At 38.3% G+C, this 26,193-nt stretch overlaps 2 protein-coding genes across 3 annotated transcripts; both read left to right on the top strand.

Moving 5' to 3' along the window:
* The first annotated feature begins 279 nt into the window (after positions 1 to 279).
* ciarta (circadian associated repressor of transcription a) lies at positions 280 to 6,777 on the top strand. The gene is made up of 6 exons (XM_059349126.1): positions 280 to 514; positions 2,363 to 2,710; positions 2,815 to 2,890; positions 3,005 to 3,083; positions 3,184 to 3,337; positions 3,996 to 6,777. Exons 2-6 carry the CDS (start codon positions 2,363 to 2,365, stop codon positions 4,374 to 4,376), a joined length of 1,038 nt encoding a protein of 345 aa, XP_059205109.1. The 5' UTR covers positions 280 to 514; the 3' UTR covers positions 4,377 to 6,777.
* A 1,624-nt stretch (positions 6,778 to 8,401) lies between these two features.
* On the top strand, positions 8,402 to 25,467 carry rprd2a (regulation of nuclear pre-mRNA domain containing 2a). 2 transcript variants are annotated; one of them, XR_009395636.1, is made up of 12 exons: positions 8,402 to 8,864; positions 13,466 to 13,595; positions 13,875 to 14,026; positions 14,850 to 14,902; positions 15,060 to 15,186; positions 15,321 to 15,496; positions 16,725 to 17,067; positions 18,412 to 18,624; positions 19,513 to 19,698; positions 19,815 to 21,925; positions 25,107 to 25,257; positions 25,388 to 25,467. XR_009395636.1 is itself a non-coding variant. In XM_059350598.1 (10 exons), the coding sequence occupies exons 1-10, from the start codon at positions 8,693 to 8,695 to the stop codon at positions 21,611 to 21,613; spliced, it is 3,351 nt and encodes a 1,116-aa protein (XP_059206581.1). In that variant the 5' UTR covers positions 8,402 to 8,692; the 3' UTR covers positions 21,614 to 23,518. The 2 variants fall into 2 exon arrangements, 1 of the variants encoding a protein (XP_059206581.1); XM_059350598.1 differs by lacking the exons at positions 25,107 to 25,257; positions 25,388 to 25,467 and having other exon boundaries at positions 19,815 to 23,518.
* Positions 25,468 to 26,193: the final 726 nt, after the last annotated feature.

The raw sequence follows: 26,193 nt of genomic DNA, 5'->3' as shown, positions 1-26,193 counted from the left end.
ATTTGCATACCAAAATTTTAGGCACTGCCGCGTGCTGTTCCTCTCGTTCTCCAGCCACACCACCCACACGTGCTGCAGTTAGAGGTGCGGTGGGATCCACGCAGCGACCAGCCAACCAGCGCTGGGAATGCCTCTGATTGGCCGAGCCTCTGAGCCAATGAGGAAAAAGTCGAATCTCATTTCGGCCAATCGCTGCTCTGCTCCTACCCAGCACGTGTAGCGTCCGTTGTGCTTCGTGGGTACATTTCGAACAGGTTGGAAATCTGACAAAGAAAGTAAACGAAACACGGGCAGAGATAGAAGAAACAGGGTGGGACTGAGAGTAAACAGGATAACAGCCGTCAACGCAGACTCTGGTGGACACATCTTTGCTCACAAAAGACAGCTGATATATTCGTTAAGGTCACATCTACAAGATTTAGTATTTGTTTAACTTGTTCAAGTAGCGTAAAGTGCCTCCTCCAGTGTTGCGTTTTTACCGTTTTTGTGAATCCAGTTCTTCTCCAACTGAAAGGTAACAACTTCTTGGATTTTATTCTGGGTTTTTTTAAAGAGAGTTGGCTGTATTTCACACTTGATTTTAAATTGTTGTAGGTTAAATAGGATAACTAAACACCTAGCTCGTTTTCTGCCTAGTTCAGGGACCAACTCATTCTGTTAATTCTGCTTGTTTGTTGTTTTTTCACAGTCATAGGCTATCAGGTTAGAGTTACCTTCTCCTATTACGTGTGTGAACATGTAGCCATAGCTGTAGAAATTGTATAAGTCATGACTGTCAGAAAACGTGTTGAAAACAATCATTTTAATGTCAACTCAAATGATTGTTATTGATGTTCAGGTCACACTAGGTAATCATGACAGTAAACATTAAACGTTAAATAAATCTGTCCTCAGATGACCACATAGTTTCTCCTGAGCACAGAATACGCACACATACACACTCTCTCTCTCACACACACACGCACACGCACGTGTCTCTTTTTAGAGTGAGTACCAGCTGTACTGCACGGGTTGATTTGCACAGTCATAATAGAGCAGCAGGTCCCTTGTGTGATTTCTTTCTATGTGATAATCTATCAAAACTGGTTGTTTACTTTGTCCTCTCCTCCATTATTTTGTATTTGCTGTATTCGCATAAATTAAATTATAAAAGCTCTTTTCTGGCTGGGTTTATTGCATTTATGCCCACTTTATCAAAACTGCATGGCTTTCATGATTATTTGAAAGAATGTGAAGTAGAACTTTATGTTTAAAGTCTTGTATGTTGGCTGAGTGGGGTCTCTAAGTATTCTTAAACTGTACATATATTTTACAATTTATCTTTTATACACAGCCTTAAAATTACGTATCAGCATTTACACATATCTAGCATGTCTCACAGTATGTGAACATGTAGCCATAGCTGTAGAAATTGTATAATTCATGACTGTCAGGAAACGTGTTGAAAACAATCATTTTAATGTCAACTCAAATGATTGTTATTGATGTTCAGATCACACTAGGTAATCATGACAGTAAACAGTGGACGTTAAAAAAAAATCTGTCCTCAGATTGGCACATAGTTTCTCCTGAGCACAGAGTACTTACACACATACACACACACACACACACACACACACACACGTGTCTCTTTTTAGAGTGAGTACCAGCTGTACTGCACGGGTTGATTTGCACAGTCATAATAGAGCAGCAGGTCCCTTGTGTGATTTCTTTCTATGTGATAATCTATCAAAACTGGTTGTTTACTTTGTCCTCTCCTCCATTATTTTGTCTTTGGTGAAGGCATTTCTCACAGCTTGGAGATAGTTATATGAATATCTTAAGATTTATTTCCATTATTTACTGTGTATTGTCAACAATGTGATCCTATTGGGGAATGGATATTGCTATGATATAGCTTGTATTTCCATTGTCTCTAAAGGGACAGTTCACCCCAAATTCAAATTCATAGAGCTATTTATCAATCTAGATGATTCAGTGTGAGTTGAGCAGCTGATGTAGGAACTATTTTCTTTCACCTATAATTCTTACATGAAACAGGTAAATTCTGTGGATTATCTTGAGTAATCAATTCATGACTTCTCAATTTCTTCTAAAAAGCAGCAACTAGAATAATATTTGCACAAAAGTATAGTGACCATTTTTTCTAGCCAGTATAACATTGTACTAAATATTTCATAGAATAGTAACTATGGGGATGGAAATTTGCGCAATTGGAAGACACCAGCAGATTTTCTTTAGTATGCAGTTTACTGATAATGTAATACTGCGACCTGTTACCTGTGTGATTATTGCCTAGTGCCAAAAGTTGTAACTCATTGAGGTTCTGTATCGACATATTTTTATTTTCTTGGCTCCACAGATGAATTCGTTGGGCAGTTCTTCCAAGTGGACATCTTACGACTCTCTAACCTCCACCTCCAGCTTCCTATTTAGTGAAAGTGAGCAGACTGAGGATGAAGATGTTTTCTCAGAGGGAGAAGGGTACACTGTAATCAGAAAGCCCCTCTCAGGTGATGAAGGAATCACACTCTCTGAGAAGTATCTTGGTTTTCCAGCTCATTCAAATCAGCTACACTCAAGATCTAAGAGTGACCAGCCTGAACACTGCCCCAACGAAACAAAGCACTTGGACCCAGCCTCTTCCCCTGGAGTCGCTGCGTTAGGCTCGTCTTCAGCAACACCAGGAGACCTGGCCTTTGCCCAGAAAGTGAGCACCCTTAGACTGATTCCTAGATCTTTGTTATGGTATTTTGATCAACCAAATAGCAGGTCATTTGTACAGTAGTATAACTATTCTCCTTATTTTCCCAGTGTGCAGATTTGCAGAGGTTTATCTGTCCCTTGCTTGAGCTTCTACAAGGACTTAAGACCGGGCGGTTTGACAAAGGTATGTGGTTGAGCAATATCAAACATGATTACAATCTCCGTACGTTTTGGTGTGTCCTGTACTTGAAGTGCCTATTTGCCTTCTCATTTGGATGATGAATGTTTTCTGTGGCAGGTCTATCCAGTTTCCAGCAGAGTGTTGCCGTAGACAGATTGCACAGGATTCTTGGGATTCTACAGAGACCTGAAATGGGGTAAGACCATCACGAGTATCAAGCCTCATATTGTGAAAGTAATAAAAATTGGAATATTGTCATCAGTGCTTGATCCTTAACTCTTTCTTTTTTTCTGCAGTGAGAAATACCTCCAAAACCTGCTGCAGATAGAGATGATGCTCAAAATATGGTTCCCTCGGGTGGCATTTCAGTCTTCAGTTATAACAGTCCAGACCACCACTCCCAGAATCCGTCCACGGTGGCGCCAAAATCAGCTCCACATGCCAGTTAAGGTGAGCTTTATATCAGATTTCTTTGTTACCATATGACTAGGACTGTCCTCAACTAAGTAATTCTTAGTTGACTAACACTCTGCTGGGACAGAAATACATATGAAGGTGCCTTTATATTGACACCCAAGCATCCATGTGAAATATATTTTAATACACAGCTGGGCATTAGATATACTTTATATAGTGCTACACACAGCTGCAATCAACATAAAGCAATACATAGCCAACAAAACAATACACAGGCACACTAAGACACCGAATAAATTACATACACAAAAAATATTGCGTCCTTCTGAGATAAAAGATATAGAAACTGGGAATTATAAAAAGGCATTATTTAAATGAGGAAGAGTAATAAATAATAAAATAAGGTACAAGATGAAGAAAGATTAAAGGAGAAAGCAAAAAACAATATTTCTGTAGAGCATGATTATAAGAGATTTAAATATATTATTCAGCAGATGATAGAGTCCGTAGGCTTAAACTCCAGAGACTTGTGTCTTTGATAGCTGTCAAGATTCTGTTTGAAGGAATGGCTGATTAAGTCTTGGGTTTTATTTTGCACCTCAAAGAACTGAAGTTGTAATGAACTGTAGTTTTCTTTTTAAGACCTTGGATTGTTTTGCTTACTATTTTTGGTTGTACTTTTCTGCTCCAGAAGAGAAAACTGAGCTGGTCAGACTCTGACAACTCCTGCGAAGTCCCAACCAAGCAAATGCACTATCAACATGGAAAATATGGGAGCTGCCAGGCTGCGACTCCACTTGACTCTGTGGCCACGTGTCTACCCGAATCACCAAAACAGCAGAGAGCTCCAGAGGAGGAAACCGTTAAACAGGCAGAGGGCAGCTGCACAGCTGAACACGAGTTTACATACAGCACCGACACTTCAGTCAGACGGTTACAATTATGGAGCAAGAGAGGAAATGAATATTGGAAGCAGTCAGAGATTTCCCAGCCCTCTGCTTGTGAAAGACTGGCCACACAGGACAGCTCCGTGTCCTCAAGCAACATCACAACTACGTCTGACTCACCTTAGCCGGCCTTAGCTGACCTCGCTACCACATGGAGGTGCCACCGCATGCCAGCCAGAGTGAAGGCAGAGGGCGGACTCGATTACATAAGGATAAAGTTAGGCGCAGAGCCAGTCTGTGATGGCTGCAAGGCACGTAAAACCACAAGAGGAGGAGGAGAAATGCAGCAAGACACTCATTAACCCTTTACTATCCAGTGTGGTTTTTCATTACTGCAGAGTTATTGCACTATAATACCAGGATTTGTATATTGTGTGTCACTTTTGTATACATTTTCTTTTACTAAGTTAAAAAAAGGATGTTGAAAATACTTTACATGTGTTATGCGTCTAAGCAGCCTGTGCTCCGTTTTTGTACCTTTTCATATCATATCAGCCCTACTAGTACAATATAGGATTTTACAACACTAGTGAAAAACAGAACTAACATATCATTTCTAAGAGCGTGAAGAAACAGAGATCGTTGCTGGTACAGTTTAAAGCTGAAACAATTAGTTAGTTGTCGTTTTCAAGCAGAAATGCCCTAAATTTGCTGGTACCTTCTTATATGGGAGCATGTAATGGGTATTCGTGATGGGACATTTAAAAAAACAAACTTTTTTTCTGACATTTTTTTTAGACCAACTAATTGAACGATGAATCGAAGAAATAATAGGCAGCTTCATTTGTAGGGAAAATAATTGTTCACCAATCAGGGTTATTTTGGTGAATCGCACTACTTTTCAGGTGGTTTGGTTCCATAAAGCAAATTTAACTAGTTTCCCAGTATAAGTTGCCACAATAACTTAGCTTGAACTATTTTGAATTTGTTTTATGGACAGAATCAACTGAACATGAGTCCGACTAACCCAATTTTTTTATTTATTTGGGGTTTTAACAAAAAAAAATCTGCCATTTAGAAACATTAAAATTGATTTTGCCGGCTGTTTGATTGTAGCATATGGTGGAGCAAAGGTATGTAGCTGCTGCCAAGATGTGCCAAACAAAACCGATTTGCATTATCATATCATATACAACTTACGTCAGTTCACAGTCGCTACTTCTTTATTTATTATCACTTAACAAACGCGCAACATTTTTGCTTCTATGTAAATTTAAATCGATGTAGCTACACTCAAAGAAAAGGTGCAACATGCTGCACAGGAAATACCACAACCTGATTGATCAACTATCACTGAGGATATATGACATGTATGGCTGAATGTTGATATGTCAGTTACTCCATACTCACTAGCCAGTGAGGTGTAGAAAGTGTTGAAAACACTATTTTTAAGTGACTATTTTTTAATATTATAGAGCAAGTATAATATATTTGATCCTGTGTGTGTTGGAATAGATGTAACAGCATTCTGGATGACCATGAGGAAATGTTACACATTTGTTAACATCAAAGAGTTGTGATTTTATTTATTTAAGAGGATCAGTACTTGAAAGTGTCCAAATGGACAAATGGATGCTTTACAGGTACTTTAAAGAAAGACTTGTTATTTGACTGTGGTTTGTTTGAAATGTAAGCGTTTTGGCGGTGGATAGTGGGCTAGTTAAAGCACATTTTACTTATTGCCAGGCTTATTGTTCACACAAAATGCCCCAAATGTGTCAAAATGAGTCATTATGAGGGTAAAGAACAGCTTCTGTGTCCCATTTAAAATGGATTTGTATTACTGACTTGCTGTTTAAAAATTTGTATCACTCAAAGTGCTTTACTTTTGACTATGTAACGCAGAATATCATGGAGATGTGATAAACAAATTTCCATTCCTGACCACCATGTTTTAAATTAGATATCATTCATGTTGAATGGTGTTTCATCTCTGGTGGTTTGTCACCAGTCAGCCTTACTTATATTTAATAAGATATAAAGGTAACCATAAACTGGCCTGAAATTCCATCATCAGTCAAGTAAAGAGTGTTATTTATTTAGCGATGCTTAAAATCTTCATCTCACCACATATGTCATTAAAAACCAAATGTGCTGTTGAGTAGTCATTTTCATTGGCCCTGAGTTATGTTATTTAAAATGGGAACCGAAAGGACATGGTGATAGAGAACAGTGTAGTGTTGTTTTGGTATATAAAATGTAGCATCATGCATTTGTGAATTAAGAGAAAAACTGCAAGTAGAGTAAAAAAATCTTGTTTACCAGTCTATTTCTTGTTTTTCGTTTCTTTGTTTCAGGCGACTTCTTTGTTTCTGATAATGAAATTGTCATTAATGGTGACTGATTGATAAATGCACATATTTTTATATATTAAATGAATTACATGGTTCATCAAAATACAGTTTGTCTATTCATTTCTGGAATGAGAAACACTAACAATCTACGCTTGTCATAAATCAGATAAATTTCCATTTTCTTGAGATTAAAGCAGTTTACCACGTAGAAATTAAATGAAATCTGGCTAACAGCACAGCAGCCAAAGTTCTTATTAGCCAGTTGTTAAATGTTGCAAGGATTTCCAATTATTTATTTATATTTTTGGATAACGCATGTTTTGAGTTAATGCACAAATGAAATACAAATGTTATCACTTCTAATATAGTCTTCTATTTTTTCAGTTCATTGATTCATTATGAATAAACCCCTAAAGGTCTATAATTAGTATGGTGAAACCTGGGTGAAACACACACACACACACACACACACACATAGTAATGTGAGGAAAACATTGGTCAATCTTAGTCACTCAAATAATAACCCATAACCTCCCTTCTGCACATTAACAGAGCTTTTATAAGATGTTTTTAAATTTTTTTAGGAGACAAGCTTTCATCATGATTTAGCTGAAAGGGGGTTTTTATTAGTGTGACAAATAGATTAACACAGTGAAATGGGAAAAATTAAAATGTATGTTTATCCTTACTTAATTTAGTCCTTTGAGTTCCCTCCAAAAGAAAAAAAAGTATCTGCCAGAAAGTGATGTCAATGGAATGGTAGTCTTTTTGGAAGAAAACATAAAAGAAGAAAATATAAAAGAATACTTAATTTTATGGTAAATTGTCCTTGTAGAAGTCTAAGATTAAGATTTGTTTTATTAGTCCCTCAAGAGTCACAGCAGCAAAGTGGATAGCAAAATAACAATAAATAGTAAACAGCAGTATAAAGTAGAAATCTAAGAGCAAATAAACAAAAAAAACAACAACAAAGCATTAACAATTTACAATATAAACAAGTAGAAATATAAGCGTAAGTATGAACAATCAAAAAAAATAAAAAATAAGTAAGAGCAGATGTACAAAAAATCGAAGTGAAATCAAAAACATTTTTTAATGTCCATTGAGGAAGTAATTCATGGGAGCAGAAATGTTGCTATATTACGAACGACCCGCTGGATATATAATCAATAATAAGGTTAAAGAAGTATCTTTTAAGATAATTCACAAGATTTACCCATCTAAAGTTTTTTTTACAACGATTTAAGAAAGACATAGTCCTAAACAGGTCTTTCTGTGAAGATGTTTTTCATTTATTTTGGTCTTGCTCTTTCTCAACTAAATTATGGGAAGATATTTGTAACCTGATTTCTTTTTCGATTGAACCTTATTTGTCCCTGTGCTTTGAACATATACCGTTTGGTTTCACTGACTTTCCTTTTGCAAAAGAAAAACAATACTATATCATCAATTTCATGATACAGTTAGCCAAATTTCATATCTATAAATGTCGTTACGTTAATCAATAACCTTTCTTTCTTGTCTTTGAAAATCAAACCAAACAATATATTCAGTCCTTTAAGAAATCTACCAACATGAAAGCTATAATTTAGGTACACTTTACAATGTTTTTGTATGAAAGCTTGCCTCTGTGTTGTTGAAACCCCCCTGACAGCGTTTTGTTTTATATGGTGTATTGTCTTGTATTGCACCATGTTGCTTTAATAAAGTTTTAAAAAAAATAAAAAATAAAAATACGAACGACCACTCTACATGTTTTTTTCCTCCACCACCACTACCACCAACAGGCAGCAGGGGGCGATATCAAATAATATCTTCCGTGGCGCATGGTGGCGGAAGTGCCCTTCACCGCTCCATCAGCAGCGAGTAAACACACCTCCAGGATGTCGCCAGGCGCTAAGTTTTAGCCTTAAATGGTATTTAAACTACTAGCTGTGCCACAGAAGCCCACGGCGGATGATTCTAGGCGCTAAAAGTGATTGGAGACTGCAACCCGATATATTTAAGCTATTGTAACATTTAAATGGCAGCTGGGAGGCTGCTGAATGCCATTTTGTCTGAGCTACGCTAAGCTAAAATGCTAAGCTCCGTGCTAGCCGCGGCTAACGTCAGTTGGTGTCCGTTGGAATGAGAGAGCTGCTCCGGTGATGGCAGCTGGAGCCGGAGCCGCCTCTGGCTCTCTGGAGTCGACCCTGGAGAGGAGGTTTAAATGTGTCAACAACACTATGGAGTCCATTCAGGGGCTGTCAACGTGGTGCATCGACAACAAGAAGTACCACAGCCTGATTGTGCGACACTGGATGAAGTGTATGAGGAAATGTGAGTAGATTTAACTGTTTAACTGACTTGTTTGGGCTATAAAGTAACAAACAGTGGTGGAAAAAGTACTTTACTTAACCCTTAATAGGGCACTCATTGAAATACTTGCAAATTCCAAATGTAAACCCTAGAGAATATTGGAGGATATTACATACTGCCAGAATGTGGACTGTGGAATGTGTACCCCCGGGGGAGGGGGGTAATATTTTGAGGAAAAAGTTTATGAGATTTAAAGTGGTGAATCAGCGAGAAAAAAGTTGCTTTTTCACTACCTTTTTCTCGTAAATCTGCGACTTTTTTCGCGCAGATTTGCCACTTTAAATCTCTTAAATCTGCGGCTTATTTCTTGCAGATTTTCCACTTTAATCTAGTACATTTGCAACTTTTTACTCGAAATACACTCAGATTGTTTTGTATATTCAAAATCGTGTCATGGAAAAAATATTGGACCAATGTTTTCTTCAATTTCTTGAACTAAAGGGACATTTGTTTGGACACATGTAATGATAACAACAAAATGGCTCATAAGAGTTTAATTTAAGAGCTTATATCTAGCCATTTTCCATGGTTTTCTTGATAATAACCAAAATCATAAATTATCAATTGGTGATAAATTGATTAAAAATCATGGAAAATGGCTAGATATCAGCTCTTAATATCTCTTAGATATAAATCTGAAAAAAGCCATTTTGAAATGAGTAGTTTTACTTTAGGAACTGTGGATACATATTGATGTTAATACTTTTGTTAATTTAATCAATTCAATGCAGGGCATTTACAGGTAAAATATGTTTTCTATGCTTTGTTATTGCTACTTTTAAGTAAAGATCTGAGTACTTCTTCCACCACTGCCTAATACTGTGTTGATAGAAATGCCTTTTTAAATGGCACCATTAGTTGCTTTTAAGTGGGTTTATTTCTTGCTTGAGAAATATGTATTTTAATGTAAACTAGAACTTTGTGTGGTTTTAGTAACGTTACTGAAGCTCTTTGTTAAGGGTGATGCTTGATTTTTGCGTCCTTAACTGCTGTTGTCAAGTGCTATTCAAAACTTGAGTACCAACCCAGAAAAGCTGGTACCAGGTTTCTGTTGCTTTTTGGCAATCTGATACTGAACTACAATATCAACAGGGATAGCGTCATTTAAATTATCTTGGAGAGGAGTCTGTGTCCAAATCTAATTTAAAAACCTTTATTATTTTATTTAGTTTCTGCTGTGCTAGAGCATTTACCTAAATTAATTCCTTTTAATCAAAGAAAACTCATGGACATATGGAAAAACTTCAGTGGAGGTTTATCAGTATAACAGAGAGCTGTTAAAACAACTAGATGTTCACTAGTCCACTTGGGGGGGCACATTAGTCAAAGTCGGTTTTTTTGTCATCAGTGAAGAAAATTGTACCAAAAATGTACTGCAATAAATTAATAAAAGACAACATTTCCACCATATAAAGATGCAAAGATTCAAAATGCCACAAATGTTGTTTCACAGCAACTTTTCTGAGCTTTGTTTCTTGTTTAATGTTCACACAAGCTCCCTCTGTGGACCTGAGGTCTCAAAGCAGTCATCATCTTTGTTTCTGCCTCTGTTTGCTCGTTTGGCCTTGTGTAACTTTAGCTTTGTGTGCTTCTTAATGTGAGCAAAGAGAAGAGTTGATCCTAGTGAGTGATCATAAAGTTTTCTGTGCTGTCTTACAGTAAGTGATTGGGCTTTTCAGTCTGCTTCTGCAGTATGGTGTCATCTTTTCAGACACTGTTTGACACTAGCTGTTTATTGGAACAAATTAAAGATGAAGACCAACTGCTTAGGAGTGAAAATGCTGAACATGTGTTGTGTCCTGCTGCTCAAAATATGAGTCAATGCTGCTTTTGTCTTTTTTTTATCATTGTAAATAAAATATATTTGGGTTGGTTAGACAAAACACATTTAAGATGTAACATTTGTTTCTGGAAAATGAATATGACAGCCATTTTTCACAAAAAAAATTGACAATTAAATCGATCATGTACATGTTATTTGTACCTGTAGAGTGTTCAGCTATAACAATATTCCTGCTGCTAAATGCCATTTGATTGGAGGTTTAAAAAGATTAATCAACAGCTTCCTCCCCCAGTCCAAAAACACACACTTAGGTTTAATTGGTGACTCTAAATTGTCCAAAGGTGTGAATGAGAGCGTGATTGTCTGTATCTATATGTCAGCCCTGCGATAGTCTGGCGACCTGTCCAGGGTGTACCCCGCCCATCGCCCAATGTCAGCTAGGATAGGCTCCAGCCCCCCGCAACCCGAGTGTGGATAAGTGGATAAGGGTAATGAATGTTTGTATTTGCATTCAAAATACACTCACTACTGTTGCATTCAGTTTCATGTAGAGATGTTTAGATGCCCTAATGCTAACTTTAGTAGCTGTTAAATAATGTCTATCTGTGAAAATCTGTTTTTTTCTCACATCCACCATGGCTTTATTATGACTTCTATACCAGGGTTGGCTTGTTGTAAGGTGGGACTTGCCTCAATGTTGCTGTGTCTTTTTTCTTGCCAATTATGTTTAAAGCTGTTTGACTGTGAACAGCTTAAAACAAGCCTTTGTTTTTGTTCTGCCAGTTAGATCACACATTTAAACTATGAAATGCATAAATGTAGCCCCCAGTTTGATTTTTGATAATTTGTAAATGATGGTGTTTTGGTGAATGGCCAACAGTGTAAGGACATGAGTAGCTATAGATTTTTTTTAAAGGTTTACAGCAGCTTTTAGTTTGTCCTGTTTTGTTGTTAACTGTTGAATCTTGTGCTCTTAGTAAGAAACATATCATTTTTCTATCACCTAGAGAAGTTAAGCAAGTCACTGGAGCCTTTGCAACAGTTGTGAAAATGTATCGGCTGTGAGTTGAAGCCTGTTGTTTTTACGCCTCCGTGCCGGTGACGGCAGTTCAGTTGGGTTGTCCACCCATCAGTCCCTTTCCAGTGGTGGTCAAAGGTCAAAGTTTTTGGTCCCTGTTTCCTTATGTCTGTTCCACTCTTGTAAACACAATATTTCAGAAATATGTTGGGGGAATTTCAATGTTCAAGGTCACTGTGACTTCACAAAATATATTTTTAGCCATAACTCAAGAAATCATACACAATGCAAATACGTGATGACATTTTATTGAAAAGGTCAATTTCACTGTGACATCATAACATGCTGCAAAAACTGGAACTTGACTGGTTTGCGGAGGCGTATATCAGCAAGGCGGAAGTAGAGGATGTTATGCTTTGGTCACAGTGCTTGCACCTTGATTACATCAATTAATTTTAAACAATGTAAACCGTTTCCTATAGACCTGTATTCAAATGTCTTGCATTGCATTGCACAGACTTCTTGAGTTGGATCTATTGGAGTTATATAGCATTTGTATGGCTGGATATTATGACTTAGCACTTCTAAAGAACTGATGAAATTATGTTCGCACCACAGTTTGTTGAATTAAAGAAAATGTTTGTGGGGAATAGTGCAGTCAGGCAGTAAATAAAAATATTGATTTGATTGTTGATGCTGGCATCCAAAAATATCAAATTATACTCAATCCTAAGTGTGTGCAAACTGAGACGGTGACAAAGAAAGTAATGATGGTGTAATGTTACAGTGCATAGTCTGATGCTTTCTTACATGACCATCTCTCTCGTTGCCTCTTTGGATTTGTACAAAAAGGAAAAAAAAGTTTTTTTTATTGAGAGTTTATCAATTTACAGATATTTCATGAATGTAGTTATTAGCGGCTGGGAATTTGTAGTTTGTTTAGGTTTTGGTAAAATTTGATGAATGCTTGTAATTTTGACGCTTTATACAGTTGATGATTTGTCAGTTAATCATATTTATGATTAACTGACAATTGTCTGTTGAAAGATGTATTTTGTGATTGTGACAATTGTCAACACAGATGTATTGAATATATTTTTCTTTTTTACATTCGAAGCTACTATCGAGGATTTTACTGAAGCTTCAAATGTCTGTCTTCATATTTTATCACGTTACACCCTAAAAAAAGCTACTTTCCAATTAAGTCAGCATTCCCCAGTTGTGTGTAAAAGGTGATGACATTTTGATGGACCACCAAGCACAAACAATGTGTCATTTTAATACAGGTGTGGGAGAGCTAACCATTTTTTGAACACAGTAAAAATGTTTTTTTTTTTCAAATGCGAACACCTACAAATATGGATTAAAGTTGAATATTTTGTGCAATATAAACATGTTTTGAATTTTGATGGTGATCTTATTTTTCCAATAATTTTGTTTTTTTACAATGCTCAGGAGTTATTTAAAAAGTTTGGATCGCAGAAGTCGGTAATAATCCTACACAACCAGCATTGGAATATAATTCTACAAAAAGTATAATACTAACAATGTCATTGGAGCCTAATCTTTATCTGCCACTGTGCAGAAATACCAGGTTTAAACAGAATGACAAGACATGCAAAAAGGCAGCATTCAAATGTTGCGTTAGTATTCAAATATCAGTGTTATGAATGAAGCTTTATGTTATGTGGACTCCATATCTCCCTCAGCAGACCTTCTGTCCCACTCTTCAAACTAACATTATTGTCTCTCCTCTTACAGGTGACGCCTCACACAGGCTCAACTTATTTTACGTCGCCAATGATGTCATTCAGACCTGTAAAAGGAAAAATGCCATTGTTTACCGTACGGCATTCGCTGAGATACTCCCCGAGGCCTTCGTATTGGTGAAGTAAGTGGATCATTGATGTGGTTTTATAGATGCTGTCTTTATTAGTAGTTATGTCAGAGACATGATGCACAATACATTCGATGCACTGATAATAAATACTGCCTTATTCTTCATCGTCCTTTTTACTTAATCTTTTGTTTCTCTGTCTCCTCTGTCCTTGTTTTATTCATTCAGAGAAATCCCTCACACATAAAACACAAATGTCATTACAAAAACAAAGCATACATAAATCCCTGAGCTCCCTCGTTCTCATTCTGTCATTTCCTCTCCTTTCTCCAGCAGCGAAGGTGACGCCAAGGTAATGAAATCGGTGGAGAGGATACTGTCCATCTGGGAGGAGCGGGGTGTGTATTCAGGGACACTCATTACTGAGCTCAGGAGCAGCTTAGTCAAAGAGGAGTCCCCTCCTGAGACACCCGTAGAGCAGAAAAGTAAGCCTCCGTTTCTCACCTCCATTTTGACATTTTCATTAATACCTCATCTCAACATCAGCGCTGCAGAGTTTGGATTTTAATTACATTTTAATGACTTATTGAAACACATTTTACAAACTCACTTTGCATCCATTTTGGTTTTATTACTCACAATATGTTGATGTTGTATTAGCTACTATATATTTTATTGATATGCTACCCTGTTTTTAACATGTTAGAAGTTTTTATTTAACTCTCTGAACCCAAAACTGTTTTAGGGCGTATTTGCTCCAGTCACATTTTAGTACGCGTGTCCTCATTTTTCGCTGCAATATACAAGTCCAGCACCTTTATGGAAGCAGCATAATCATGGCTAGAACTAGGGAAAACTCCAAAATGTTATATATGAAGTATAACACAGTTATAAAACAAAAGTATTTCAAAATGTTTAAAGAAAAAGTTGAATTTCTTTGATAATTTCTTTTGGAAATTTTCCTCAAACCTCTCTTGTCCACTTCCCTCTGATCTGTGTAAGCAGCCTCTCAGTTGCACCGAGGAGCGCAGACTTTAATGTTTTATTTACAGGATCTGGTTAATGCAAGTGGCTTATTTTTTATCACACATGATTCGTTCAAGGTCCCTCGGAAAAGTGAGAATCAAACAATAATTTTATGTTTTTTGGAGTTTCCTGCTATGATCCATGTTTTCATTTTGGTAATTTAAAAAAAAAAAGAAAGCATGCTTTAGGAACCTGCTGGTGGGTTGCAGGGTTAAGAGGTCTTATAGTATTATGTAAACTAAATTATCCTTAGTTTGCTGTTTTTGTGTTTTTTTCTTAAAGCTCCAGTAGAGTCCAAAGCAGATCTACGGTCCAAGGTTGTGGCTGAGTTTGTGGTAAGCAAGATATTAAAGTTTTGAGCTGAACTTACCCTGACTAAACTGCAACATTTTTACTTTACTAAAGAAGCCTATTATAAATAATTATCCTGTTTTTTTCCTGATCTAATATTATGTTGGTCTGACATTGTGGCTGACTGCTCCCCTACTTTAGCCCCAGGCACTGTTTGACGAACTGGCCAAGTACAGGAAGTCGATGGAGGAGTTGGACCTGAGAGAAAAGCAGCTGGCAGCGATGAGGGTCGACATCTGCAGTTCTGACGCCCTCAAGAGACTCAAAGGTGCTGCTTCACTCAACTTCTACTGTTGTATCGTCTTTCCTTTTGCAACAACAATGGGTCTTGGGTTCAAGATCAGCAGTGTTTTTTCTCTTTCTTGCATTGCGTTAAAAATCCCTACATGCTTTACATTACAGATAAGGCCGGAGGAAAGAAATTCTCCAAGGACTTTGAGGAGGGAAGTGCCCAACTTCAAGAGTTTGTCAAGTTCTATGACAAACAAGTCAAAACTGTGCCTCCTCTCATGGAAGCCCTCAGCAACGCTGATATCTTCTACGAGATGCAGTACAAGGAGGTCAAGATTGTTGCTAATGTGAGTGACAGTCAGATATTTGTTGTATTGGCTTCCAGATCGCACCCTCATAAACCTCGCATTACACTTTCGCTCCCATAAATGTGTGTACAATGCCAGATCCTGGTAATTTATGAATGTGGATTTAACTGAAATTATGCCAGTATAGTTTGCTAGTCCCACCTGCAGTTTTTTTTTGTAATTTTTGTAAATTTGCAAGTCACTCAACCTGCCCATTACATGAAGAGATCCACCATGAAACAGTGTATGTTTGAAGAACATGAAAATGACCTGTGTTCAAAATAATTTATGTATAAAAGCCCTTCATTTACAAGACACGTCACATGCAAAAACTGTGTCACAGATGGTTCAGAAAGGAGTCAGCCACTTAGAGTTGCATGAGTTTACTGCTTCCCCAGAAGTATTCTTCAAAAAAAGACCCCAACTGCTCTACATTGTTTGTCCTGTGAACAAACTAAAAATTCAAGAGCGACCAACGAAATTACTGCACAATCACAGGTTTATTCAATATCCCAGACAAGCCCCCAATTTTTCTGTATCTGCCACTCCCATGCCCCTTTAGGACACTACTGGCAGACCTTAAGTCTGTTACCTGCACTGGGAGGAGTAAACGAGCAAAAATTACGACAGATTCTTTCTCCCAAAAGTTGCCAAAGTAAATACCCATTCAGGGACCATTCATTACCAGCCACATATCTTGTGAACAACATTCTGGCACGAAAACTGCATTTTTCAGTCGGTGAATAAGGATGTAATTATCTTTGTTCAGGACTTGTCTCAACGACACACTCTCGTGAGATCTGTAAGTTAATGTCAAGTACATTTTCATCATGCTAAAAATGTATGTTAGCTGAATATATATCTAATTCTGGCAAAGAAAAAAGTGCATTATGCTTGATGCTCATGGTATACAAGGAAGTGTATACAAGCCTGTAATGTTTGCCTGGTACAAGTAAAGGTACATTTGTTTTGACAAATATAATGATAACAACCAAAATAGCTTATAAGAGTTTAATTTAAGAGCTGATATCTATCTTTGCCATGGTTTTCTTTATAATAACCAAAATCATTATCAAGAAAAACATATTTGTCCAAACAAATGTACCTTTAGTTGTACCAGGCATTAAAATTGACAAGAAATTGAAGAAAACAAGGGTGGTCTAATATTTTGGTCTGGTTTTTTTTTTTTTACTTATCATTTACTGACACTCAATGTCTTTTCCTCAAGGCCTACCAGACGTTTGCCAACCGGGTGTCCCACCTGAAGCGTAAACTGGACAGCCTGAAGGCCAACTTGCCGGACCTGGACGACTCACCAATCCCTTCGCCCTCTGCAGACGCACCGTCCCCAACAGGCTCAGAGTCCCCCTTTCATGGTCTGGACATGGCCAACCCTGATCCAGATCTTGATGGCTCTGCTATGGATGATGAGGCAGAGCCACCAGCCCCGAGCCCTCTGTCCTCTCTGGGAGGATCCCCCAAACGCCTGGAGTCTCTCGGGGACATTGACAACCGTGAGGTGGAAGACATGGAGCTCTCTGATGAAGAAATGGACAGCGGTGGCATTATAGGTAAGGAGTGATTTGACTGCACAATGTGAGGGTTTTTCAGATGCAACATTTATAGATGTATTTGGCAGAAGTATACAGAAAATGTGTTAAAATAATAAAATTGAGAAGCAGCATCAAAAATAGACATGTTGGGTCACTGAATCATGCAGATAATTATATAAAAAATCCTCTCACAGCCTTTATATGTCAACAAAGATCCAAGTGTTTCTTCCAATTTGTTCTCCAGCCAGTTTTGCTGGAACATGTTTCCCACCCGGAGAGCCATCTAATTAAAATTAGATACATTTTTATAACTCCAGACAGCCATATACCTGACATTTCTCTGTTAAGTTTAATGTCCAGGTAAGTGTTTTATTGGCTACGGCACCTGCAACTTAAGTGACCTGCGTTAACAACCACTCACAAGGTTATAAAAATATCTTTCCCCACCATGTTCATGTTCTTAAATGTGTTCATTAGCCTTATGCAAAGATGAATTTTTATTGTTTATTTCCTATTTTGCCTTACTTTCAATGCTCTACTCCTGCTGTTTTTATAGAGGTGAAACAGGTTTATTGTTTTCTGACCAAAACCATAAATTAGTAAATGAGAATATAATTAGCAGGTTACTTGATCATGAAAATAATCACTTATGCAGCCTTAAATGAATTTAAAAACACCACACATAATATCTTAAAGGCAGTCTAAGAGTATCTTCTTCATTGTAATGTCAGCCTGTTAAGAAGGTTTATATTTTAACTTTTATGTTTTTAACTGAAAGATGAATGTTCTCCGCCATTAATTTATAAGCAGTGACTTCTCTGGTCCCATAAATTATCTGCACTTGTAGATAAACAATGATAAAATTAATAATATTGCCTAAATCAGGGTTCTGGGTGCTGGAAATCCTTCAAGATGCTTGAATTTTAATATGGTGTTTTCAAAGTTTAAAACAAATGCTTGAATTTTGAATAAAGTGCTTGAAACTACTTGGAATTTAGGTTGTGTAGGATGCCAAGTCTACATACAAATGTGACACATTTTGAAGCATGAAACATTATTGTGTTTTTTTTATTTGTTGCTCTTCTGTACAGTGCTGGCAGAAACACTTTTTTGTTGTCTATAGCACAATAACACCCATTTAATATTACGAAGATGTGAAATAATCAGTATGCTATATATGCTGTATGCACTAAAAATGCTTGATTTACCACTGCTGTAAGGTGCTGGAAAATGCTTGAAAGGTGCTTTAATTTGACTATGAAAAAGCATAGGAATCCTGCTTATAACTTGTTGTCTTGTGTCATTACATCAAGTGCATGTCTGATGCCAAACTCTATCTCTCTGCTTTATTTTCCTACTCAGTTGAGGAGCATGTTGAACATCCCACCCACCCAAATGAGTGCACTTCAAAAATGGAACCAACAGTGGTGACGGAGGCCCCTGTCACTCAGATCACGCAGGCCACGCCTCCTGTAGTGACTTCAGCAGCATCTGCAGTAGTAGAAGTAGAAGGTGTTGACCTCGGAAAAATTGGCTCCATCCTCAACAGTTTAAACTCAGTCATGAAGAAACCAGGTGAGTGCTGGTGGCTTTTCAAACATCATAATAAAACTGTAATAAAATCTTCTTTTGGTAAAATTTTCTGATGCGATTCTGTGTGAATGTTTTTTCTTGACCTCTGCTATGAAAGAACGTATTTTTCAAATGTAATGTGTGGAAGAAACCCCAATATCTCTGCAATGTAGAACTGAATAAGTCTGAATTAAATAATAAAAAATGTATATCTATAATCTTTCAGTATATTGTAATACCAGTTATATGAAATAAACCAGACTTCTGCACCTCCTCTTGGCGGTTTTCAGGCTTCAGAAAACGTAGCCATTTCAGAGAGAGGCTATTCTACAATTGCAAACACGCTTGCATGTCCATTGAGACAATGAAATCCTGATTTAATGTAGGAAAACCCTGCAGAAAAATGTTGCTATATAGCATTGGCAACAACTGCCTGAACTGCAAAGCAATCCAAAAAAGGAAGAATTTTCCAAAAAAGAATCTGACAAAAAACACAATAAAATATGTGTCAGTAATATGTTAGTGTTTCAGAGATGGAGAGGAAATGTTGCTAATAGTTGAGCTTTACTCTCGAGTTCATGTTAATGCATTTAGCTGGAGCCTTGAATCACAGTAAGTCATCTCAAAGAGTTTTACAGGCTGCAAGTTTGCAGAGAAAACTATGTTTATTCTCATTAAACTGCTGCTTGAATAACATCAAGATCAGGATGATTGAAATAAAAGACCTGTATTTTCAAATTCTGGGCTATCACAACTTAAAGCCCCAGGATCTTGTAATAGCTGTAATTTCTCTGAGATCTTCAAGTGCTTTCACATCTAAACACTTAACATCTCAATGATCAGTTATGGTGATTTACTGTTAAAGTGAGTGTCTCTCTCTCTGTCTCGCAGGACCATTAGTGGAGAGTCCTCCTGCAGCTGCCCCTGCTGGCTCCTCAGGGAAGACCACACCTGCTGCTGCCCCTGTGACCTCTCAGGATGCCAGTTCACTGGTGAACCTGCTCTCCAAGGTGGATGTGAGTCCTGCAGACCTCCTTGGCGCGCTCTCCAAAGTTCATGGTCAAGGCAGCTTTGAGGGTGAGAATAAGGAGCCCTCTGTTTAGTTTCAAAACAAAAACTTAAGTCTTCACGTTGTACCTATTTTATTAAAATTGCTAAAAATAAATTTCTGTTTTCTCCATTTCTTCATTCAGGCATCCCTTCTCTTCTGAGCAGCCCAGCTGCAAATGTCTCCTCAGACTCTTCCAGTACAGGCAAGATCCCTCCCTCTCCCGCATCCACTTCTGCATCAGCAGTACCCTCTCAGAGCCCGTCTCTCTCCACAGTTGCACCTGTGCCTTCTCCACACAGCTCTTCTGTAAAGCAGAGCACAGGCTCTCAAGTCCCCCCTCGGACTTCCAACCCAGCCTCTGCCCTGGTCCAGGCTCTCCACAGAGACATGGATTTATCAACAGAGACAAACACGTCCTTTTCTTCCCAGAGCTTAGAGTCTAAAATCCACAACTTCCTGCAGGGGAACCCTGCTTTCAATGCTTTCAATGCATTTGGCATAGGTACTTCTACAAACCCAGGGGCGGGAGGTGATAATCTCAGCCCAGTGATTGGGACAGACACTCAGAGTGGGACACCAGTGCGGGATGAGGGTGGAGGCACCCCAACTCAAGATGAGATCATGGACAAGCCTGTGGTAGTCCCATTTACCGACACAAATCAGTCATTGATTGGTGACACTATTAAAAAAGCACCTGTTGCATACCAGAACAGCAACAATCCCCAACAGCATGCTCACGGGCAGCCAGGTGTGGCTCAGAACGGACAGGTCTACCAGCCGTACCACTACGGCGAACACAAGATGTCAGAGCAGGGCATTACTGCACCTGTTGCACATTACCAGCAGATTTCTGCACAAACAGGAGGGCCAGTGCCTGGAGAAAGAGCCCCAGGCAGCGCCAGCAGCGCACAGACAATCGAAGGCTTTCAGGGGGTGAGTGAAAGGGGTTGGTATGGTGACACTTACCCAGAAGGGAACTCTCAGCAACCCAGAGGCTACAAAGTGACAGCGCCTGGAGAAAACAAGACATCAGGACTTTATCCGTACCAGACTGAGAATTTCCAGGAACCTCAAGAGTTGCCCCCCCAGCAGGGCGCCAACACAGCCCCTGGTTACTTCACAAGCGGCCTCCCTCCCGTCCCAAAGCTCCCGCCCCCTCCAAATGTTTTTGACGCTCCTCCTGCCAGGCCCAGAAGCATGATGATGCCGCCAGAGCAGCAGCCAATGCAGCAACCAGTGCCGAGGGAGCTGCCTGGGGCCAGAGGGGACAGCGTCATCAGTGGGATGGTGGTCCACGACCATCAGCACAAATCTATGTTTCATCCTGATGACTCGCTGTATGAACGTGACCGACTTCACCCTCCTCAACCTTCTCACCCTGAGGACTTTCATCCTCACCCGGACGACCTGCGCTACCAGGACGAGCTCCATCATCATGATCCCCATTTCTTTGAGGACGACCCTTACCACCACCCGGACCCAGATCCATACCACAGAACAGGCAGCCCTCCGCACCACCACCCCGGAGTTCGAGAGCATCTCCCTCACCCTTTCTCACCCTCAGAGGACTCTTATTACGGACAAGACTACCAGCAGCACAGCCCCCCTCCTCGGCCCTTCGCTCCAAGGAGACAACTTCCGCCACCACAACCAATGCGGCATCCTGGTCCGCGGCATCCTGGTCCACGGCATCCTGGTCCGCAGCATCCTGGTCCTCGGCATCCTGGTCCGCAGCATCCTGGTCCGCGGCCTCCACATCGGCCTCCCCATCCAGCACACCACCCACATCCCCCCAGAGGACCCCCACAACGTGCACCATTTCCTCGGTTCCAGCAGGGCCCCGATCCGAGGTTAAGAGCCAAACGTCCAGGTCCAAGAGGAGGCGGGAATCCTGGTCCAATGTTCCCTCCGAAAAGACCCTTCCTACCCCCACGGTACTGATGGGACATGTAGCTTTACACATCTCAAATCACTGTGGACGTCATTAAGGCAGGTGCAGGGCTTTTAAGACTCACTAAGACTGGCACTTCAGACCCTGGACTATGAGAAACCTGTGAAAATCTGGGTGGGTAAAAGTGAAAGTGAGCTGGTGCAACAGGAAGCGAGGTTATTAATTCACCAGAAGAAAAGTGTGAATGGCGGAGAGTAAAGGCGGAGGACAAGAAACAACACCAGGAGATGTAAAAGACACCGGAGGCTCTGAGAGGGCTGCTGAGCTGAAGACTGAAGACAGAAGATTAAAGAAAATAAGAGGTGGATATATATATAATTCACTTTTTGTGTTATTTGCTCCAGTACGAAGCATTGCATTAAATATATAACTGAGCGTCAGCTTGATAAAGGTCAGAGCGTGCGTGCATGGTATGCGTGTGTGCATGCGCTCAGGTTAACTAGTCACTGAGGTTGAATCAGACAAAAGTTATTTTTACTAAAAGAGGAACATAAGAATGTAGTTGGTGCAATGTTTCTGCTGTTACTTAGTTTTTCAGCGAGCAGTTTTGACTGCTTCTCCACATATCAGCAGTTTCCCAGTAGCTTTTTTGGTAAAACATAAATTTAAATTAATTAACTTTGGATATGAAAATCAGAGTGTATGGTATAGAATGTATGTTCCTTCTACGATACTCGTTAGCATATTTAGGGAATAATTTTTCATTGTTCCAACTCCGATTGTTATATATTTGTGAAGCGATGATTTCTCTACCAGTGCGTCAGATTGCTCCGACGATAGTTTTACGTCTCGTTAAGGTCCTTGAAGGAGAGCGGCACATGTCTACTCAAGTGAGAGGTAGAGGTGTGAGGATTATTATTTTTTTCTGCCTCCAACACTGACGCAGAAGAAGAAGAAGTGCATTTTTGGAGGAGATGAAGAAACTCGTCTTCAGTTTCGTTTTACTTGTACTGACTAATAAAAATATGAGTTTGAAAAATTGTGTTGTTTTTTTTCCTTTGACCCTTGAACTGTTGCACCATTTCCCTAAACTAGTTATCATCTAGACACAACATTAGAGTAAATTTATGTATTTTGTAGAATTATGCTTTGCTATAACAGGGCAATATGGTCTGAAAGTGTCAGATTCCTGTGAGGACTAAAATAGTTTCCTGTTACCATGCAACATTATTCCAGTCGGGTAAAAATAATCACTTAAAGAATAGAAATAAATCTAACTTAGGTACATTAACTGTATTTAAATAGTTAGAGTTAAAAATTGATTGAATTAACTATTTACATGTATCCATATGGTCTTATTGTGGAGCTTGATGCCATGTAGTTTACCTTTTCTAAAGAAGAATTTGAAACCTAAATGACTCAATGGTCTAATGGCGGCACAGCATTCACTGCTAAAAACTTAAATCGAAAATTGTATTAAATTGTGGCCTTAAAATCGACAACAATAATCTTATTATGAAGATGCTGCCAGTTTGTAAAGAAATGTTTTACAGGTCACGATCAAAAAGATTGTCTGTACTCTAGTTAATTAAGTCAGTATTGTTAAAAATAAGACATTTAAACTATTGTGTAGTTACGAATGAAGAAATGTCCACACAGGTTGCATATTTTAATCTGTGTGGATTTACCTGTTCTTTTTTTTTTTACAATAGTTTGTTTAACTGTTGATTAAATTAAAGTCTTATAAGTTTTCATGGGTGGTCTCAGACCACAGTTAATTAAATAGACCCTAAAAGTCTCTGTAGGTTACTTAGTTTAGTCCAGGTATGTCCAGATTATTCATAAAGGCCTGTGTGGCTGCAGGTTTTCCTCTCAACCAAGCACAAGCACACCAGACTCGAGTCATTTGATCAACTGATTTCAGGCTTCAAACAGCTGATCAGGTGAATCAGGTGTGCTCCTGCAGCCACACAGGCCTTTTATGGAAAAAATTGGACAGGCCTGGTGTAGTCAGACAAGTCTGTTATTGCAATCCTAGTATTTTCTCTGTTAAATTGTACTAGTAGTAATAACAAGCATTTGTGCATAGGTTTCAATTTGGCCTTGAAACAACAAGAGATTTTTAGACTGGTATTTTCAGTGGAATCTAATGCTTATTCATTGATTATAAAGATTACATATTGCTTTTGTTTGTCTTCTTTGTAACCTGAAAGGTTTTTAAAATAATTCATTGCCCTTTTTTAAAATAATAAATCAGATTTTCTTTCAAGCCGTTATCCGTCTTCCAAATCTATTTTTATGAGCTGTTAAAGCTTTTCCCATTCAGTCCAACTTTAAAATTCTTCCCCACAATCACTCCACTGGTTTCTATGCTGATAGTGTGATGAGCTCCTTTCCAGTTGAGGGTTCATTGTTTCCCTTTGGGAGAACAGATGTTTGTTTCCCTCGTGGCCCAGACCAAAGCTCTCTGACTCCTCAAACACCCCCCTGCCTCTTTAAGGAAGAGCAGAAAGTGAGGGGCTTTTAATTTGAAGCTTCAGTGTGAGAACAACGTGTTAATCAGTAAGATTTATTAGGCAATTACCTAAGTCCTACTTGATTAATTAATTTTCCCAAAAATCAATTAGACTTTTCGAACTTGAAAACCTTATTGCCCTGTTGAAGTCTTACATTTCTGATTGTATGCCCAGAAAAAGAAATAGACTTTATGACATTTATCAAAATACTCATTTTTTATTATAGTCCCTAAGTTAATTAATTAATCAAATCAGTCGCAGTAATTCAATTATAGTCCCAAACTTGGAAAGAACAAGTTAATGTCTTGTCATTTTTAAATTGGAACGACTTCACAAAATTAAGTAAATATAACTAAATAATTTTATATGCAAATTTCTCATATTTTTTTTAGATTATATAAGTTAAATTAATATTTTCAAGATTTCCTAGGTTTTACAAAAGTAATATAATTTCCAACAACTTTTTGTTCTGAATTCTGTCAGTGTTTAAAAGAAACAAATATTATCCTTATATTTTATACTTGTGTTCACATTTCCGCTTTGATTGCTCGAACGAGACTGATGATTAATTCGTCCGGGTTACATAGACCTTAATCAAGTCATGCTCTTAATCATTACAGCCATTGTTAAAGGCAATTAGTTTCGATTTTAGCTTAACAGTCATGCAACTTTGCAAAAGCAGGAATAAGATGAAATATAAAGAAAAGTGAAGCTAAAAGTTGTTATGAGCTCGCTCTTGTTTATTCGGCGTAATAAAAAAGGGCGCGATTAGTGGGCGGAGTTTATTATTACGTTGCATGAAGTGGCGATCAGCCATAATAAATAAAAAGTGCAATGACCGTCACCAGATGTCTGGTTTTCATTTTGTTAGTTTGTGTCAGTGGGGTTGTTAATGACGTTTATGGCCACTATAATTTATATTTTTGCATATTAATTTATCAGGAGTTAGAAAATGATGTTTACTTTCTCAGACAAAACTAACCTATTTCCTGTTTCATCCCCTCCCTCCTCCTGTTTTCCTCCTCAGGGATCCAGAGCGTCACTTTGATGTGTCTGGTGTGATGGGAACCTTATCCTCATGCAGGAGGAGGAAGAGAAGGAGAGGGGGGCTGATGCTCCTCTTTGAATCCTGCACAGCTCTCTCAGTGATCATGAAGGCTGTGCACCACAGCAGCCGAGTAAGAATTCACTTTAAGACATCAGAAAGTGGATGCCACCAGCAGGAAATCAAAAACAATCGATAGAAAGGTGGAGGAGAATACAGTGTTGAAATTGTTTCTCTTTCTTTCTCTCTGTGTGTGTGTTTAGGAGGACTCACAGGAGAGCAGGAAGGAGGAACGGAAAGACAATATGAGTAAGTATATTTTTTAACCATATTCTCTTGCTCCAATACAGATAAATAAATGTCAATAAAAGGCATGTTTTATTCAATAAAGATTCATTTTAAAATGACACAAGGCTGTGTAGTCTTTCTTTATTCACAACATGTCACAGTAAGTCATGTGCATCAGCTGTGTTGTGTCCTGTCAGAATTATTTATCTCCAATATGACAGATTCTCTGAAGAGGTCACAACACCACCAACACCTGGAGTATACAATATAAAAACTTTGTTAGAAATTAAAAAACGAAATTTCACATTTTACCCAGTTATATTTGTGTAACAGCTGTAGTGACTTTGATTAAATACCATCCATGCAAAGTAAAAATATCAATACACATAATCATACGTACATATAAAGATATTCCTTTATTGTTAAATTTACACTTTATATTTATTCTTCTCAAAAATCCTCTTATAAAGTCATTTCAGTGTATCCCTTAGTCCCAACACCTTTTTTAATAGCAGTCGAAAATTACATAAAATTTTTTTTTCTTTTTTTACTTTTTCAAAGCTTCATTTTTCACAATTGTTGTGCAGCTTCTTTCCTGTTCAAAGATGTACATTGAACAACTCCTGCTGCACTAACAGATATAAAGGTTTTATGAATTATTATTATTATTATTATACATTTTATTCAATGGCAACTTTCAAGACACATAACATCACATAAGATCAATTCTGAGACACACAACAACATCAGTGAAGTAATAATAAAACAGCAATGAAATCAG

Source organism: Centropristis striata, chromosome 14 (assembly GCF_030273125.1).
Source record: "Centropristis striata isolate RG_2023a ecotype Rhode Island chromosome 14, C.striata_1.0, whole genome shotgun sequence".
In the NCBI taxonomy this organism is placed as follows: Eukaryota; Metazoa; Chordata; class Actinopteri; order Perciformes; family Serranidae; genus Centropristis; species Centropristis striata.
Note: the sequence above shows the minus strand (reverse complement) of the source record. Positions and strands in the feature narration are given on the sequence as shown.